Raw genomic sequence first — 18,301 nt, 5'->3', positions numbered from 1 at the left:
TCAAGGACAAATAAAACATTTATTTCAAATTAAACTTTATATTGCATCATCATCAACTAAATGTAAACGTGCTCCATAAACACAGAAGGTTATGAAAAAATAATAATAAAGTGTATACAGTGCATCATAAACAAACGGCGTCAATTAAACAAGAATTAAAAAAGAGTATCTATTATTATTATTATTATTTAATGTTACACCTTCTCGGTCATGAAAATAAAATGACGCTAACAACGCAACATCCCTCAAAATGATGGAAATACATTTACGTATTTTCACTTATGGCGTACATTGGAGAACCTTTGACATTATGATGACTATTATTATTATTGTAGTTCTTATTGACCTGATGAGGGTAGAAATAATTATAATTTTGCATATGTATCTTAATGAGTGTGAATACGATTGACATAAAGTACATTGATATAATTTTTACGTTATATAGTTCAGGTTAACTTGATCACTAATATATTTCATGAAAACATGCATTCAGAATTCGCTACTTTTCTTTGGTAAGTACCCGACCGCAGCGTATTAGCATAAAATGATGAACTTTACTTGACATCCAACATTAAAATAGTTTAAGGGATTTATTGTTCGTGGAAAATGTGCATAAAAATATTTTCTTGGGTGGAAATATGGCTCACGTTTTTTTCCTTCTTTTTTGCCATCTAGATATCTGTTTAGCTGGCTACCTAGCTACAACTTTATTTGCTATCTATTTGCTATTTATTAGCTATCTAGCTGGCTCGTTAGCTAGCAATTTATTAACTATATAGCTGGATAGCTGGTTATTAGCTTTATATTAGCTCACTATTTAGCTTTCTATCTATTTGAGTTATTCCGGGTTGAGTGAATGCTAGCGCGTGCGGCTGCCGCTGCTCACCCGCAGAAAAAACAATCATGTGACTGTAAAGTGACCTTGAGAGTTTTGAAAGGCGCTTAGAAATGAAATTATTTTTTTAAATAATAATATGACATCATCCTTATTTATTTATTTTTTCTTCTAAGCACGTAAGCTATCATAGCACCAATTTAAAGCATAAATTATATAAGTGAACATTCCTAATCTAGGACGGGCACATTTTTCATCTCGGATTTGATTTATAAAATGAAAGAAAAGAAAAATAAAATCCCAGCCGTGAATGCTAATCATAATTGGCAAATATGTATGTCGTCGCAGTTGTCCTCACTTGTCCGCTTGGAAACCCTGTTGGCCCAAAAAAAAAAATCCAATTTATTCTAATCTTGTACAATCAACTGTTTTTGTTTATGTGGGGGCGAAAGGTTGTGGGTGTCCTCACAGAGTCGCTGCGTTTGCGTTTCCAGCAATCGGGGTTGAGCCGTTTCTGTTCATCGGCGAGCTCTTTGGCCTTTAAGGTAAACACACGGCGCTCTTCGCTTCGCATCTTCTTCCAGCGCTCGCCGAGGAGCACGCTGATGGCTCTGAAAGACACACCCGCATTTGACACCCGCGCGGGTGAACGCCGTCACGCCCGCCAAAAGCGCGCACCAACCTGTTATCCTTGCCCGGGTGCATCTGCGTGTACTGCACCCTGAACTTCTTGGCAAAAAGCATGAAGGCGTTCATTGGCCGTTTGCACGTAGTTGGCGTGAGGTCACTTCCTGGTTGGCCGGTGTTTTGTCTTTTGATTGGCTTTCGCCGAGGAGTGCGGGAGTGGCCCGGCTTGGACGCGCCTGTTGATTTTCCAACAAGGTCAAAATGCTTTTTTTGGCACTACAGTGATACCTTGGCTTACCAACTTAATTGGTTGTGTGTAAGGCGAAAAGTGTGTATTTCAAAAATTAATTTCCCATAGGAAACCATTCAAATGAGAATAATCCGTTCCCAGGTCCCCATAAAACATCATTTTCTAATTTTCTAAGCCTTAAAACTACACAAAATACACCATTTTATATATAACAAATGTGCTATGATATTATAATTAAATAAATAAACTGTACTGTATAATAAAGTGGTTTTATGGACCGGTGTGATGGCTTGATGGAATGGAGTGGCCGCTTTCATCAGCATTAAACACTTGATGAGAACGTAGCCTTCTTCTTTCACCATCTTGAAGAATGAACCCTTGTAGGTGCTTTCTCTGCCATCATTTTACCTAGTTCCTCATCAATTGTGTTCTGTTTAGCTGGCTTGATAGCTTTTTTTTTTTTAGCTCCGTGTATATCCCGAAAAATAGTTTGAATGCCAAGGTAAAATGTTCATAAATCAATGTTTGTAAACCGAAAAGTTCGTAAGCCAAGGGGTTCGTAAACCGAAAAGTTCGTAAGCCAAGGGGTCCGTAAACCGAGCTATCACTGTATTTCTTCTCTTTCAGTTCTTTGTCGTGGACGAAAAGGATGCCGTGCCTTGTGATTTGTCTCTGTCGGGAGAAACGGCGCCCCCGCTGGACTGGGAGGTGTATCGCCGTCGGGCCATGCTGCTCAGCAGGTAAACCGCCGACGAGTCCAATGGGGTGAAATCGTAACTGGGGAAAGACGTGAAAAGGTGGCGACCATTCACGCAGAATTTGACCTCGAAAGTGTAATCATAATAATACATTTGATTTCAAATACCTTTTGAATGTGTCAAAGACAAGCGAGTCATCCGTATGTTCGGCGTCTCGGTGACCGGCTGGAAGACAGATGTCGCCCAGCTCCATTTCGTAGCCCGCTATCCCATAATGCACCACGGTCAAGCTCGGGTAGAATGACGACCAACCTGATGGAAAAGTATTACAAGGGAGCGTCAACAAAGTGTTGTTTTTTTAAAAATGTATTCATTTCAATGTTTGACTTGGGTACGTATGTCCGTACCTTTGTTTTTCACGTAAAACGGGTGGTCGAGTTGACAGCGCGCAGTCAGCAGGCCGTCTCCAAAGGCGCCGGGGTCAAAGGTCAGCTGCAAGATGGCCTGACCGGACAACACGTTTTCCGAATGTGCCACAAGCTGCAAACCTTCGCAGCCGTAACTCTGCAAATTATACATTTATTTTGAAATCCAGCAAGCGCTTGCTCATACTTTTTTTTTTTCACACCCGAGGTACCTTCAAGGAAATGGACTCATTTTCGGACTGAATGTCCTCAACATTTTGCCACTCAACACGGGAGCTGCTGTGGAAACGCAGGTGAGTGCCTGCACACACACAAAAGCTTCAATTACCTTCATACTGACAGTCCTTATAAAAAAAAGTTTACACATAACTGCAAAGCTATATATATATATATATATATATATTTTTTTTTTTTTCAATTGTACATGATTGTATAATTGAGTTGAAAAGTCAGAAAATAAAACCATGACACATTTCTAACTTAATGTTTTGATTCCAAAATGCAAATTGCATTTTCTTCTCTTCTTCTTTTCCTTTGGGCTTTTCCCTTCAAGGGGTCGCCACAGCAAATCAGTCCATTTTGATTGTAGTTTTTTTTGTTCATGTTGAATTGCATAGCATTTGCATGTATTTTGCATACAAATGTTGCATGTTTAAAATATATTTCTCATGTATTTTATGTCCCCTTTTTCGGTCGATTCCAAAATATAAAATGCATTTTGATGTTAGTTTTTTAGCTTGATGAAACTGTCTCTAATCCCTATTTGCCATCATTTACAAATGTCAAAAGAAAGAAAGAAAGAAAATAGGTTCCCTGTGAATCTACGTATTTGCCTACCTTTCAGAAAGCAATGCCAGGCGGTGGCGGGCCAGGAGACGCTCCAGGCCGTGTCCTCGTCGCGGGATGGCGGCGACGCTGCGGTGGACGGCGCGGAGCCACGCTCGCCGTTCATCTGCGCAAACGTCAGCCAAGTCAGCATTTCTGAGGCCGGCAGGCAAATTGAGGGCGTGGCGTGGCGTGGCGTGGCGTACGTACGTACCCTCCCTCTGCTGGAGTTCCGAGGGGGCGGCCGGGCGTACGAATGCACAGAGCTTGGGGAAGAAGAAGAAGAAGCAAAGTGAGATTGAGCCACTTTTATCGACATGCTTTTAAGGGCGTGCGGTCGTACCCGGTGCGAGGAGACTCCCGGAGGAGTGGACTTTGAGGCCCGGTGGCGATGTGAGCCAGCTGCGTCAGCCAGCGGGTGTCCCCCGCTCGCGGGCCAACCTCCGCTTGATAAATGGCCATCGTCATCTCTTTCTCCTCCGGAGCCTCTCGCAGCTTTGGAAGATCAGCTGAGGAAAGAGAACAGGGCCGTGTGTTTGTGTCTTCTTTGCGTCATTTTATGCCATCCCCAAAAAAGGACGGTTACGTACCATATTCCATGAATTCCATCTGACTTTTTTGGCCAGGGGAAGAGTCGCGCCATTGGTCCTGATCCACTTCCGCCAGCTCGTCTGCGAGTGTAAACGCAATTGCGATGTAGGCATTTGGAGTCCAAAAGGCTGTTGCCATGGCGACGAGGGATACCTTTGCCGCGAGGGTCCGTCTCCTTGCGCTCCTTGGTCATCACCACCTCCCACATCATCATGTCAACTGAAATACATCAAGTCAGTACAAATGGAAATGGCATTTGTTTATGGATGGATGGATTGATGCAAGAGATTAGCTAGAGATAGATGCTATAGATATTATAAATATACACTATAGATAGATACTATATGTATTATAGATACTGTATATACTATGGAGGGATACTATATATATATATATATATGATAGATACTATGATAGATGCTATAGATATATACTACATGTATTATAGATACTGTATATACTATAAATACTATGGATAGATGCGATATATTATAAATACTATATATATATATATATATATATATATATATATATATATATATATATATATATATATATATATATATATATATATATACTATAGATATTAGATAAATACTATAGATACTATATATATATACTATGGATGCTATTGGTAGTTACTATAGATAATATAGGTAGTTACGATAGGTGATATAGATAGTTACTATAGATAATAAAGAGATAAATTCTATAGGTCTATAGTATCAATTATAAATATACTGTATATAGATATACACTATTTATTTCCTCAATGTTTTTTTTAAATTGCTTGCTTATTAAGGCTCGTCCACAAAATGAAAGTAGTTTTCCCCCTATTGCGCAACCTGGTCATCATGTGACAGCCTCTTGTTTGTAAAAGTTGGTGGAGCGTCCGCGCACGCGCAAGCGAGCCATTCATTCAAGCCAGTGAGAAGGACGGCAACAAAAACAAAACCGGGCGCAAGTCGCAGCCATCGTTCAATTCACACGTCGTCTATTACTAACGTCGCATTTTGGTCGCGCCATCAAAAAAAGAAACATTTGTGTCGCAAGGGCAATTTAAAACGGGGCTTTTCCGTCCCCTCGATGTTTACGAGAGACATGCAAATGAATCATCTCCGCTCGTTTGGCAACCGATGTTTATGTTGAGAAAAAGCGAATTGGTCAAATAAATGAGTCGAGTGGCTTTCGAGGGGAAAAAAGGCTCGTCTGATCATTGGCAAACAACGAACGTCAACACTGAAGCTCGAAGAGCGATCGCGCAGCCGGGCTCGCATCTGTGAAAACAACAAGCCTCGTCATCTCAATCTTCTTTTGTATTTTACAAGTTGACGGCATATTCTATAGATTAGTGCTGTCGCCTGTCGAAATCGACGCTATTAAACACGGCAAAGTCGACATTAACTTTTTCTTTACCCACCTAAACAGTGGCCTTGTCGGGGGAAAGTAGGTTGATATAAACGCATCACCCTCGCCGATCCCATTGGCCCAAGTTGTTGTCAATCAAACGCTATCCGCCTTGTCATTGGTCGGGTTATTTGCAGAAGGCTCGACATGTTGAAATCGAGATCAACGATTACACTTTGCTCGGTAGTATTATTCAAATTTTCATTAATTTCATGACTTATTTGCATTAAATGTCAAGGTTTTTTCGGGGTGATTAGAGGCATTTAATGAAATTGCTAAATCGAATAATCCAGTTTCAGATTCAATAAAACCATATTTAAATTAGACCCAGACGATATTTATGTTAAAATTAATTTAAAAGGTCTACTTTGTTCTGTCCCAAATAGTGTAAATAAAAACACGGTCATTATGAAGTTCCTTCATTTGGCAGCAGCGAATGCGAAAGCTAGCTAAGCTTCAGACCACCTCAATGGTGGCATTTCCGGAAGAGCTCTTATTTTGAAATAATCACCTGATGATGGTATCCGTTCAAGCAATTTGTCGAATCAACTCGAGCACCCGGCAGCGAGGTGGCGTTGTTAAATCTTTTAAAACATTTTATTTTAATACGGTGATGTGTTTTTGTAGGTTATTTACAGTGGGTGTTATCACCTTGGACGTCTGTTGGTACGTTTTCCGTCGAAACTTTGTGTCATTTATACCGTTATAGGTCAACCTTCTCGTGTGGCAGTTGCGTTGAAGTTGTGTCGTCATCTCTTATTTTCTTTTCAATTCCTTATTTTTTAACATACTAATTTGGACATGTTCGCCACAAGTGTGTCAAAATAGATACATTTAAGCAAAACGTGTCGAGACAGCATTATTTCGTGTACTGTTTGTGTCCACTGCAGCTTCCTGTTTCAAAAAAAAAAAAAAAAAAAACTCCAGTCATGACATCCTGTTTATTTAAAAAAGTACGTAAAATGGCAGAACCGTTTTAAATAGACATCATTTTATTCCAACTCTTTTAAGACACGTTTTGACAATTGTCGGTTCTTCAAAACTTTCAGATTGTACGCCCCATTTCCTGTGCAAAGCCCACTTTTAGGCCCCCCCATGTTCCACAAATGATTTTAGGTCTTGGCCGTTGTCTTCCTTTTATTGCCCTGTGATCCTTTTTTGTCATCCTGAAAATGTTGTGAAAGTGTTCTGTGTCTATTTGTCGTCAAGCTAGGCGATGGACGAGCAGCCCATTCGGGCGATCGGCGAAGAACGAGTGGTGTTGCGAGAAGATAGCAGGCGGCGTAGACGAAGGAAAGCCATCATGTCGTCATCTTGCGCTTGCATGGATCACGTCGCCGTGGAGTTCCTTCTCCCCACAGTGGCGCGGGGCGGCGATTGCCCCGACTCGCTGCAATTGGAGGTTGCGGGAAACTGGACGGTGGAACAGGTTCGTTCCCGTAACCCAACGGTCAATTGAAGTACCACTGAAGGTGCAGTTGAACATCTCTGCTTCCAGGTGAAGGCCCAAGTGTGGCTGAATGCGGTGACGTCCAATCTCTGTCCGGAATTCTACCAGCGCTTTTCTCCTGACCACTGCATCCTGCTCTACCAGAAAAAAGGCAACATGTGCGAGATCTACGACAAGCATCAAGTTTTCCAGACGCTGGATTGCGTACGCTACTGGAGAGGTTTGTTTGCGAGCAACGTTTTGTTACATGCAGTCATTATGGATCGTTTTATCTCGTGTTCGTATTTATCATTTTATTGGAATTTGGAGTTAAAAGTCGGAATTTTGAGTTAAAAATCTGAATTCAGAGTTGAAAGTTGAAAGTTGAAATTTTGTGTTAAAAGTCGGAATTTAGAGTTAAAAGTCAGAATTCAGAATTAAAAATTGGAATTCCGAGTTAAAAATCAGAATTCTGAGTTAAATGTGTGTGCGCGTCTGGCTGCCGCTGCTCACCCGCGGAAAAACATTTTTGTTCTTATCCTGTGACTGTAAAGTGTCCTTGAGAGTTTTGAAAGGCGCTTATAAATTGAATGTATTATTATTATTACACAGGTTAATAGTACATTCTGCCATCTAGTGGACACACATTGTATTGCAATTCTTGTCACTATACATCAGTGGCATAGTATGATGATTTTTGATTTTCTTCAATGTATTAATTGTTTGATTGTATGTTTCTTTTTTTAAGCCTTGAAGAAAGATGTTGGGCGGATCAAACTGGTCCCTCGTCCGCAACCCTCGGACGAGACCTTGCGGTACCAGCGCTACCTCAACTACCTGATTGGCTACGACGTGACCGACGTCAGCAACGTGCACGACGACGAACTGGAGTTCACTCGCAGGAAGCTGCTGACGCCGCGGCGCGTCCAGCTGTCGGCTCGCGACGCTAAGCTGTATTCCACGGACCCGTGGGTGACGCGCAAGCCGCTCCCGGAGCACCTCCTGGGAAAGGTAAGCCTCACGTTTTGCTGGGAATCCATTTTTTTAAGAGCGCATGTCCTACTTAGGGTCACTGGAAGAAATGGCAGGAAAACAAGGCAAAATCCAAGAGAGTAAAAAGAATTCATTTTTCATTTGAAATCCTTATTTTTCATATTCTGCTGCTTACAGTTTCCGCCACCTTCCCTTGAAGATGAATCATATACAGTGATACCTTAGCTTACAAACTTAATTGGTTCCCAGAAAGTGTAAGGAGAAAAGTCCAAACATTAATTTCCCACAGGGAACCATTAAAAATGAGAATAATCCGTTCCCAGGTCCCCATAAAACATCATTTTCGACTAAATAAGCCTTAAAACTACACAAAATAGACTCTATTTTATGTATAATAAATGTGCTATTGTAATTGTAATGAAAAAAATAAACTGTATTGTATCATAAAGTCGTTTTATTGACCTTTGTGATGGTCATTGATGTCGTTGCCTCTTAATGATATCCGGGTGAAGTTGCCGTGCTTTCTCGGCGATAATACCCTCACTCACTGCTATCTGCTTTTCGTTAATCCAAATCTACAGAAAAGTTTCAACCTCTTCTATTGCCTGAGACAACACAGAAACACCCTTAGCCATGTAGCAATGGTCGACTTAGCATACTGGTACTGGGAGGCTAAGTTACACAAACGCACACATCATTCGTGTTGTTGTTGTTTTTTTTTTTGATGATCTCCTTCTTCTGCTCGACCGTCATTTTCTTTTGTGTCCTCTTCGGGTTACACGAGCCTGTGGTGGGGTCTTTTTTGGTCCCATAATAGCAAAAGTACTCGACTCGATGGCAAACCACGTCTGCACTCAAACAGAGGGGCTGTGGAAAACTAGTCCGCCAGCCACCGTGGCGCCGTGTGGTTTGGTTCGTCCGCTGCAAACTACTTTGTATGCCACGGCGAGAAGTTGGTTAGCTAAAGCATTCGCCAAGCGAGGTATCGCTGTATTATCTGGAATGATGCGCTTCCATTGAAGCGGCGTTTGATTGATGATGTTGTCGGCTTGCCGCGTTCGATCGTCTCAGATCAACAAGGGCCACGTCCTGGTTGTCATCCACATTTCCACCGCCAGTCAGACCATCAAGGTGTCCATTGACGACACGCCGGCGCAGGTACCATCCAGTGTTCCGCTTTCGTTTTGCCTCGTCTCACATCTCATATTTGTTCCCGTGCAGGTTTTGTCCAATTTCTTATCCAAAACGGCAAATAAAAGAAGCTTGTTGGGCATCCCCGAAAGCACCTGCCCGACGGACTTTGTGCTACGCGTGTGCGGCAGGTGTGTGTCGGTGAAGTTCGCTGTGGAGTCGGTTGAATCGGACAAATTCCAATGTTTTTTTTGGGGGGGAACAGGGAGGAGTACCTGTATGGAGAGCAAGCGCTACACAACTTCAACTGGATCCGTCAGTGTCTGAAAAACGCCGAGGAGATCCACTTGGCTCTGGAGACCTTACCGGATCCAGAACTGGATTTGGTCCGTGAAGAGGACTGGGCCCAAGTGGACGATTGCACCGGCGTGGCGGGTCATTTCCACATCCTCAATTTCCCCAATCATCATCTGGAATAATTGTCTGATTATTATTCATATTTATTTTTGTATGATCTAAGGCACACACGAACAGCTGACCATCGACGAGAAGGACCACGAGCGAGTGTTCACCGTCTCCATGTGGGACTGCGAGCGGAAGTTCCGAGTCAAAGTGTTGGGAATCGACATCCCGACTCTTCCCAAAATTGCCGACGTTGTGGTGTTCATCGAGGCCAGCATCTTTCACAGTCAGCAACTTCTCGCCCAGGTGACGGATAGCCGTACGGCGCAACCGCACCCGTTAATTCCTAAGTTACATGGCTTTGGAGTTATCTGAGCTTGAGATGGGGGCGACTGTATGAAAAATACAATATATATATTGATTGATTTAGCGCTTTAACAACAGACAAGCTGGAACAAAGCGCTAACATGGAACCAAATGGAAACGCCGCCCCCTTGTAGAAGGGAGGTCTGACCAGCGCTTGTCAATTTTGCACATTAGGAGCGGACGACTCCCAAAGCCTTCAATGAAGAAGTTTTGTGGAACTGCTGGTTAGAATTTAACATCAAAATCAAGGATTTGCCAAAAGGCTCCCGACTCAACCTCCAGGTAAGCATTCTTTTTACTCTTATCTATTATTATTATTTTTAATATTTATTGTCATTTTAGATGTATTTATAACTACACATGCGCCTCACAGTTTTCAGGTTGAGGGTTCGAATCTGGCCGCTGAACTTTCTTATGTGTAATAAGTTTGTTTTTTTCATATGCTAGAGTTCATTTAGCTGGCTATCTATTTGCTATCTATTAGCTTTCCATTAGCGATCTATTTGCTAACTGGCCGTCTATTCGTTATATAGCAAGTTGTCTAGCTGGCTATCTATAGGCTATCTATTGGCTTTCTCTTAGCTATCTGGCTGGCTATCTATTAGTTATATAGCTAGTTGTCTTGCTGGCTATCTATTAGCTACCTAGCTTTCTTTGAATAGGAGCCGTCATCATTTGACCCCTATGGCACGCAATGGACGCGTGGCTAAATATCTTAGAGGAGAGCATTTCCTTCCCAGGTGGTGTGCAGGAAACAAGCCCAGACCCCGACCCCAAAAGCGTCGTCCCACCAGGACGGCCCACCGGGAGGCGCTAGTCACGACGGTAAGACGGCCTCCAATCTCCGCAAATGGCGCCTGACCGCTTCTCCGTTGGTCAAGGCAAAGCAAAGAGCCGCCTGCTGTACTACGTCAACCTTCTGCTGGTGGACCACCGCTCGCTCCTGCGCCAGGGGGACTTTGTCCTGCACATGTGGAAAATGCCCGAGAAGAGCCAGGAGAGCGCCAGCGGCGGCGTCAACGCCGACAAGCTGACGTCGGCCACCAACCCGGATAAGACTTCGTCCATGGCGGTGGCCATCGTGCTGGATAAGTACCGCTACCCCGCGGTGCTTCCAAAGAGCCGCCGCGCCGCCGAGGAACCCGGCGAAGGCCGGCCGGCTCAAAGGGAGATGCCCAACCACCTGAAGAAACAGTTTGGCGCCATCGTGGCGGCCGACCCCCTTCGCCCGTTGAGTCCTGAAGACAAAGAGCTGCTGTGGCATTTCCGACACCAGTGCGTGCGCGACCCCAGGTACTTCTTTGAATTTGACCCGAGGGCAACCTGAACCTTACCAGGTCCTCCCTACCAGGGCGTATCCAAAGCTGCTGTCGTCGGTCAAATGGGGGAAGCAAGAAGCCGTACAGGCAATCCATCGCCTGCTGGAGCGCTGCGGCGCGTGGGACGGCAGGTAAGCGCAACGGAGGCGTTTGCCAGCCGGCCTTTGCCTTTGCCTTTCTCATTCTCGCCATCCCGGATGGCAGCGTTTTGGACGTGGGCTTGGCCATGCAGCTGCTGGACTGCCACTACTCGGACGCTAAGGTGCGCTCCTTGGCCGTGAGCAAGTTGGAGGCGCTGGAGGATGACGACGTCCTCAGATATCTTCTGCAACTTGTCCAGGTCGGCGACCTTTCTTTCTATGTCATTTCTTTACATTTTTTGCTCTGCTCTTTGATTTTTGGCATTTAGAAAGAGGGGAAGTACGTGTGACCTCACACAAGCACAGTGACAAAACCGTCTTTGTTCTCCTCCCTTGTTGGGGAATGATCAAGTTTTTTTGGTGTCCACTCCAGTGCCAGGGTTTTTGTCATTGTCACTCAAATTCCAGTACCCTCAAAATATTGAGTTTTAGGACGATATAAATATTCCATACAACGTAAGAAACCTTAGACTCTCTTCTTTCATCACAAAAGAAGTAGTTAATTCCTAAGTTATATGGGTCTGGAGTTATATAAGCTTGAAATGGGGGCAGCTGTTCAAAATACAATACAATACATATTGATGTATATAGCGCTTTAACAACAGCTGAAGCTGGAAGAAAGCGCTAACATGGAAAATAGGGAAATTATGCCCACCTTGTATAAGGAAAAAAAACATTGCCAGAGGCCATGGCCAGCGCTTTATCGGCACCCAAGCATGGAAAAAAAAACAAACAAAACCTGAGCAAATTCGGGAATGGCGCTCAACGTCATATTTTCAATTCGTGAATGGCAATGAATGAGTTAAGTTGTCCATATATGCTATATAAATCAATATGTATTGTATTATATTGTATTGTTTGTATTTGTGTATGCAGGCGGTCAAGTTTGAGCCGTACCATGACAGCGCCCTGGTCAGGTTCCTGCTCAAGCGAGCTCTCAAGGTAAGCAGGATAAAAACTGGATCACATCATTCTTTAATAATAATAATAATAATACATTTCATTTCTAAGCGCCTTTCAAAACTCTCAAAGTCTCTGTGGGTGAGCAGCGGCAGGCACACGCACCAGCGTTCACTCAACTTGAAAATAGAAAGCTAGCTAGCTAATAGATAGCTAGATAGCTAATAGCTAGCTACTATGTTTCCTGATTCAAATAACTTGCTATCTAGATAACTAATAGCTAGTGAGCTATCTAGATAGCTAATAGATAGCTAATTGATAGCTAGCTATTTGAATGCTAGCTTTGTCAGGTCAAAAAGCAAATTAATCTAATTTTTTTTTGCATTTCAGAGTAAGCGTATCGGCCATTTCCTGTTTTGGTTCCTGCGCAGTGAAATCGCCCAGTCCAAGCATTACCAGCAGCGCTTTTCCGTCCTGCTGGAGGCCTACCTGCGAGGCTGCGGCCAAGCCATGCTGCAAGATTTCGGGAAACAGGTTTGGATCCCTTTCGGGGAACAGCGGTGAAGACACTTGACGGCGTGAAAGGGGGTCACCGATGTGTTTGATTCCAGGTGGAGGTGACTGAAGCTCTGCACAAAGTCACCCGAGAGATCAAAACCATGTCCCCAGACAAGTATGACGTCACGCCACAAGGTGACGTTCTGCTCATTCAACAATGATGTTTAAAGGACAAGTTGCGTCCATCATTTGTAAAATCACTTCAAATGCCTTCGACTTTGACAAAGATTCCAGTGCACAGAGCTAAGAAGACTCGCGCTGAATATTCATCTTGTTTTGTTTTCGAGTTGATGACGATGCCCTAAGTGACATCACGGAGGGAACGCCCCTGACAGAGAAAGCGACACACAATGCATTTTGGGTACTTTTTTCATCTGAGAACGCCATGGTGATGGCGAAATTAGAAGGAAATCTACATTGGAGTCCAGGCGGCTCGAATTGATACAGAAGGACTTCTTGAATCAAATTCAAACATTTATGCTTTCCTCTTCAGAACTATTTCAATCCTATTCATAACTGGATGAGACACAAGAAAGCATCTTCTCGCAATCTGAAGTCTCTGAAGCCATTGTTTTGATTCTGGAGCAAGGCAGTTTGTGAAGGAGTATCCTGGCGTGACGTCACAAACAAGTGGGCGGGACTTTCTGAATCTCACCACTTCTGAGTTCATTTTGTGACATGGCAGTTTTGGGACACTTGAAGCCATTTGTATTGGTGTTTTGTATTTGACTCCAAATATCCGCCTGCGTGTTTAGATGCTATCAAACGTTTTTCCGATGTCAGTTAGGAAACAAAAGAAAGGTGTCGCTTGTCCTTGAAACGTCCTCCATTTTGTCACGTGACGGATCATCTTCCCAAATGGAGAATCCCGCCTTGTGCTTTTCAGTGGTGGCTCAAATGCGTCACAAGCTGGAGACGCTCCAGTTGTCCGGTCTTCCGCGAGGTTTCAGGGTCCCTTATGATCCCGGGCTAAGAGCCGGAGCCCTCCTGGTAAGCCAAACGTCCAACCGTCGTCATTCTGATGGAATCTTGATGTATCGATTTTGGGTGAGTTCAGATCGAGCAGTGCAAAGTGATGGCGTCCAAGAAGAAGCCGCTGTGGCTGCAGTTTGAAAGGTCCGACCCCACCACCCTGTCCAAGGACCCCATTGGGATCATCTTCAAGCATGGAGACGACCTCAGGCAGGACATGCTCATCCTGCAGGTCGGTCGTCCACAGTCAACATGACTTCCTCACATTTTAGTCCTTGACTCTCGAGTTGTCTTACGCTTTGTTTGTTTTTGGTGGTTTTTATTTCCCGGACAGATTCTGCTGATCATGCAGTCCATCTGGGAAACCGAATCTCTGGATCTGTGCCTGTTGCCTTACGGTTGCATCTCCACCGGGAACAGGATCGGTCAGTCAAACCCCCCCTACCTACCTACCTACCTACCTACTTCCCAATCGCCCCTTATTCCATTTCATATTTCATATTTCATCCCTGAATTGTCTCTCAGGCATGATTGAGATCGTGAAGGACGCCACCACCATCGCTAACATCCAACAAAGCGTCGTCGGCAGCACCGGAGCCTTCAAAGACGAAATCCTGCATCAGTGGCTGCGGGACAAGTGCGTGGGTGAAGATAAGGTAGGAAAGGATTTCAAATACACAATTTAAGACATGGAGATACCTGAGCTTACAAACGCTTTAGATCACGACCTTTTCGCCTTACGAACATTAAATTCTTGAGAACAAAATATTGGCATACGAACTAGTTTTCGGCGGATGAACACCAAACCACACAGTCGAACAGCGCCACAGTGGCGTTCAGACGTGCTTTGTTATCGAGTGGAGTACTTTTGCTATTATGAAACCGAAAAAGACCCCACCACAGGCGAGTGTAAACCGAATGAGGACACAAAAGAAAATGACGGTTGGGCAGAAGAAGGAGATCATCAAAAACACAAACGAGGTGTGCGTTTGCGTGACTTGGCGTCCCAGTACCAGTATGCTAAGTCGACCATTGCTACATGTGGCTGAGGGTGTTTCTGTGATGTCTAAGCAACGGTCACAGGCAATAGAAGAGGTTGAAAGACTTCTGTTGATTTGGATTCACGAAAAGCAGCTAGCAGGGGACAGTGTGAGTGAGGGTATTATCGCCGAGAAAGCATGGCAACTGCACTCGGATATCAACAAGGGGCAACGACATCAACGACCATGACAAGGGTCAATAAAACAACTTTATTATACTGTACAGTTAATTTCTTTCATTACAATACAATACCACATTTATTATACATAAAATAAAGTATATTTTGTGTAGTTTGAAGGCTTATTTAGTAAAAAATTAATCTGTTTTATGTGGACCTGTGAACCGATTATTCTCATTTTTAATGGTTTCTTATGGGAAATAAATGTTTGGTACACACACACTTTCTGGGAAGTTCATAAGCTGAGGTATCAATGAACATATTTTTTTTCCAAGGCCATATCAGCAAGCCTCTGTTTTGAAGTGTTGTGCGTTTTCCTCTCGGTGTTAAAAGGAAGTAGCAAAATCTAAAAATGGCAGACAGGAAACGGATGTGAGCTTTAGTGGTTTTCTGTCACACGATGCACAGAAGCAAATTTGAGCATCATTTCCATTTGGAAAGATATTATGATTTGATGGATTATTTTTGTGTTCAGTTTCAGCAAGCCGTGGAGAGGTTTTTGTATTCCTGCGGCGGTTACTGCGTAGCCACCTACGTCCTGGGAATCGGCGATCGCCACAACGACAACATCATGATCACCGAATCGGGTAACCGCGCTCGTGTTTGCCTTTCAATGCGTCCGCGTCACTCAACATTTTGATTGTTTTTTTTTTTTGTGTTCTTCAGGGAATCTCTTCCACATCGACTTTGGCCACATTTTGGGCAACTACAAGAGCTTCATGGGAATCAGTAAGGAATGGGTTCCTTTTGTGCTCACGCCGGACTTCCTGTATGTCATGGGAACGTCGGGAAAGAAAAGCAGCCCCCACTTCCAGAAATTTCAGGTGCTTTGCCCTTTTCTTTCGTCACCTCTGACCCCTGAAAGGCTTCAACCAGAATCCATTTCTCACATGTCACACAGGATGTGTGTGTGAAAGCGTACGTGGCTCTTCGCAACCACAGCGACCTCCTCATCATCCTCTTCTCCATGATGCTGATGACGGGTAGGACGTCCTTGCATACGCGACACGACGCTCAAACTGCGCACGTTCGCTGCTGAAAAACACGCACGTCGTGACATCATCAAACAGGATGGAAAAAAAATATATATATATACTACGTATAGATATGTCTATATATTTTTTTTGCATGATGATTTCATGCTTTAATTCTACAGGCATCCTCTCGGTGTGCGCATCATGGCCACCAGAGGTCAGTGTAATACTGATACACATTCTATCCACTTAGTTTTATAATAATAATATACTAAATAATAATAATACATACTAAAAACAATACATTATATTTCTAAGTACCTTTCAAAACTCTCAAGGACACTTTACAGTCACAGGTTACGTTTTGATGGCATCACATGAAATTAGACTGGATTAAAAATGGTTGTTTTGCAGATGATAAAGAAAACATGCCAGTGAAACTTGTTTTCTTTTTCAAATACAAGTTGTTCCAATCATAGTGGTGTTAATTTTGTTTGCCCATTTTTGGTGTTTCTCGTTAATATTAAGCTAGTGGATAGATTCACCTTTTTTTAATTGTATTATTCTCAAGTTAGTTTGACGTCGTTGCTACCATTCCCGAATGGCGGCACATGAGCACTGGTCGGACGTAATGTACGAAAGAATTCCACGCCGATGCGATATTGGCCATATCTGATCGTAGGCATGCCCCAGCTGACCAGCAAGGAGGACATCGAGTACATCCGCGAGGCGCTCACCGTCGGGCGCGGCGAGGACGAGGCGCAGCGCCACCTCCTGGATCAAATCGAGATTTGCCGGGAGAAAGGCTGGATGGTGCAGATCAATTGGTTTGTTCACTTGGTGCTGGGCATCAAGACGGGGGTGGAGAAACGCTCCGCGTGAGCCGAGCTCGACGCCAACGACAAAATACAAACTGGCATTTGGATTTTTAGTCCGGGTACAACAATATTGGCGTGCAAAATGACCTCTTCTTCTTTTATACAGACGGCGCAAAACCATTTGACACCCCTATCACACCTCCAATGGGATTTACCCCCCTTTTTGGGACAGCGGTGACAACAGTGGACGGATTATCATGATTTTATTTGTATTTTTTGACATTTTTTATTGGCATTTTTGTCGTTGCATTAACCTTCATTTCCCATTCCCTTAACAGACACTTATTGGAGTTCATACCTTACGCATGACTGCCACCTAGTGGCGTTTATGTGACACAACACTCGTTACAGATGTTTTTTTTGTGTAGGTTTGTTTTTTCAAATATTTAGTCTTTGAAAAAGTACCACAACCACCCGCGATTTTAGGTGCTTTTAAGCCTGGCGGCCAAATCACAAATTGCGATTAAAATGCATGGATGTCAATGAATGAATGAATGATTTTCAAGGCGTATGATCACAACCCCGGGCGAGGGGGGGGGGGGGGGTGCGGGATGCACCTCTATTTGTATTTCTTTCAAGTTTGTGTGAAATTGACATGGCAGATGTGAAAATATGCGCGTCTATAGTTGTCATCGCGCGTCCGGTCGTATTTGTGATGGCTTAGCCGAGCGTTGTGCTAATCTGAGACTACTGCTGCCATTTAATAATATCCATTTTTTTCCTCCCTATTTCTCCTTTTTATTTTGTTCAATGTCTCTTAGGCCTTTGGAATCTATTTCCTTCGTAAGCAACGGTCTTTGCTGAAAGTGAATATTTTGACAGAAGCGCGCGGGCTTTCCTGCTGTATGTTACCATGGTAACTGCCAGTCAATTCTAATTAAAACACACCCACACACTTCTAATCTCGCCGATTGTGCCAAAAGATGTATTTAAATTTTTGCAACCGTGCTTTGATATAGCGATATAAATATAACACGGCGGAAACATGTTTTGGACAATCGGTCCCATGCTTTATTTTTTTTCAAGTCAATTCCTAAATTAGTCTTTTTAGTATTGCTCCCTTTGCTCAAAATGTCCGCCACGTTATTTGATTGCTTCAGCACAGTAAAATCAATAAATAAAATTCTAAATCGAATACAGTTTCTCTGAACTGAATGCTATCTATGATGTGATTGAACATGTGTAACTTTGCTCGTGGACTTTTTCAGCAGGGATTTTGTCTTATATTGTGTGTCTTCTTTTGAGGTTAAAAAGCAGCAGGTAAGGATGTCAGCATCAAAAGGTTTTGCGGCATCGTGTATTTTGCATCTTTATACGCGTTGACTTGTTTAATGCACCACCGTGCGTATATTTGCATGATAA

The 18,301-nt window shown here is 43.4% G+C and overlaps 2 protein-coding genes and 1 long non-coding RNA gene across 6 annotated transcripts; 2 read left to right on the top strand and 1 right to left on the bottom strand.

The window, feature by feature from the left end:
- Positions 1–4,544, bottom strand: LOC148881477 (HMG box-containing protein 1-like). Its single transcript, XM_088989105.1, has 12 exons — positions 4,405–4,544; positions 4,251–4,331; positions 4,004–4,169; positions 3,875–3,926; positions 3,673–3,787; positions 3,048–3,136; positions 2,818–2,974; positions 2,578–2,722; positions 2,371–2,489; positions 1,518–1,698; positions 1,305–1,446; positions 1–1,210 (listed from the first exon to the last, which is right to left on the bottom strand). The coding sequence occupies exons 1-12, from the start codon at positions 4,463–4,465 to the stop codon at positions 1,190–1,192; spliced, it is 1,329 nt and encodes a 442-aa protein (XP_088845231.1). The 5' UTR covers positions 4,466–4,544; the 3' UTR covers positions 1–1,189.
- On the top strand, positions 2,993–4,124 carry LOC148881478 (uncharacterized). The gene is made up of 3 exons (XR_016113733.1): positions 2,993–3,128; positions 3,680–3,866; positions 3,989–4,124. It is a non-coding gene; the product is annotated as an uncharacterized LOC148881478 (long non-coding RNA).
- pik3cg (phosphatidylinositol-4,5-bisphosphate 3-kinase, catalytic subunit gamma) lies at positions 4,334–16,956 on the top strand. Of its 4 annotated transcripts, XM_088989055.1 has the most exons (24): positions 4,334–4,484; positions 6,872–7,087; positions 7,157–7,328; positions 7,836–8,098; positions 9,152–9,238; positions 9,302–9,402; positions 9,477–9,646; positions 9,732–9,919; positions 10,154–10,261; positions 10,720–10,804; positions 10,861–11,272; positions 11,331–11,429; positions 11,503–11,638; positions 12,315–12,380; positions 12,729–12,872; positions 12,950–13,031; positions 13,783–13,886; positions 13,954–14,100; positions 14,203–14,293; positions 14,394–14,524; positions 15,563–15,674; positions 15,754–15,911; positions 15,989–16,070; positions 16,744–16,956. In XM_088989055.1, exons 1-24 carry the CDS (start codon positions 4,464–4,466, stop codon positions 16,941–16,943), a joined length of 3,375 nt encoding a protein of 1,124 aa, XP_088845181.1. In that variant the 5' UTR covers positions 4,334–4,463; the 3' UTR covers positions 16,944–16,956. The 4 variants fall into 4 exon arrangements, with proteins under 4 accessions (XP_088845181.1, XP_088845179.1, XP_088845178.1 ...); XM_088989053.1 differs by having other exon boundaries at positions 4,344–4,484; positions 6,868–7,087; positions 9,152–9,402; XM_088989052.1 differs by lacking the exon at positions 4,334–4,484 and adding an exon at positions 6,166–6,324 and having other exon boundaries at positions 6,868–7,087; positions 9,152–9,402.
- Positions 16,957–18,301: the final 1,345 nt, after the last annotated feature.

Source organism: Hippocampus bargibanti, linkage group LG22 (assembly GCF_051943395.1).
Source record: "Hippocampus bargibanti isolate YZ-2025 linkage group LG22, ASM5194339v1, whole genome shotgun sequence".
Classification (NCBI taxonomy): Eukaryota; Metazoa; Chordata; class Actinopteri; order Syngnathiformes; family Syngnathidae; genus Hippocampus; species Hippocampus bargibanti.
Note: the sequence above shows the minus strand (reverse complement) of the source record. Positions and strands in the feature narration are given on the sequence as shown.

Bases quoted from the DNA above. Each gene is read 5' to 3' on its own strand.
- pik3cg (XM_088989053.1), top strand. From the start codon at position 6,875: ATGGACGAGCAGCCCATTCGGGCGATCGGCGAAGAACGAGTGGTGTTG. The intron at 10,262-10,719 runs GTAAGCATTCTT...TTTCCTTCCCAG, and splicing joins GCTCCCGACTCAACCTCCAG to GTGGTGTGCAGGAAACAAGC. The intron at 15,912-15,988 runs GTGCTTTGCCCT...CATGTCACACAG, and splicing joins CCCACTTCCAGAAATTTCAG to GATGTGTGTGTGAAAGCGTA.
- LOC148881477 (XM_088989105.1), bottom strand. From the start codon at position 4,465: ATGATGATGTGGGAGGTGGTGATGACCAAGGAGCGCAAGGAGACGGAC. The intron at 1,447-1,517 runs GTTGGTGCGCGC...TGTGTCTTTCAG, and splicing joins CACCCGGGCAAGGATAACAG to AGCCATCAGCGTGCTCCTCG. The intron at 1,211-1,304 runs GTGAGGACACCC...TTGGGCCAACAG, and splicing joins AACGCAAACGCAGCGACTCT to GGTTTCCAAGCGGACAAGTG.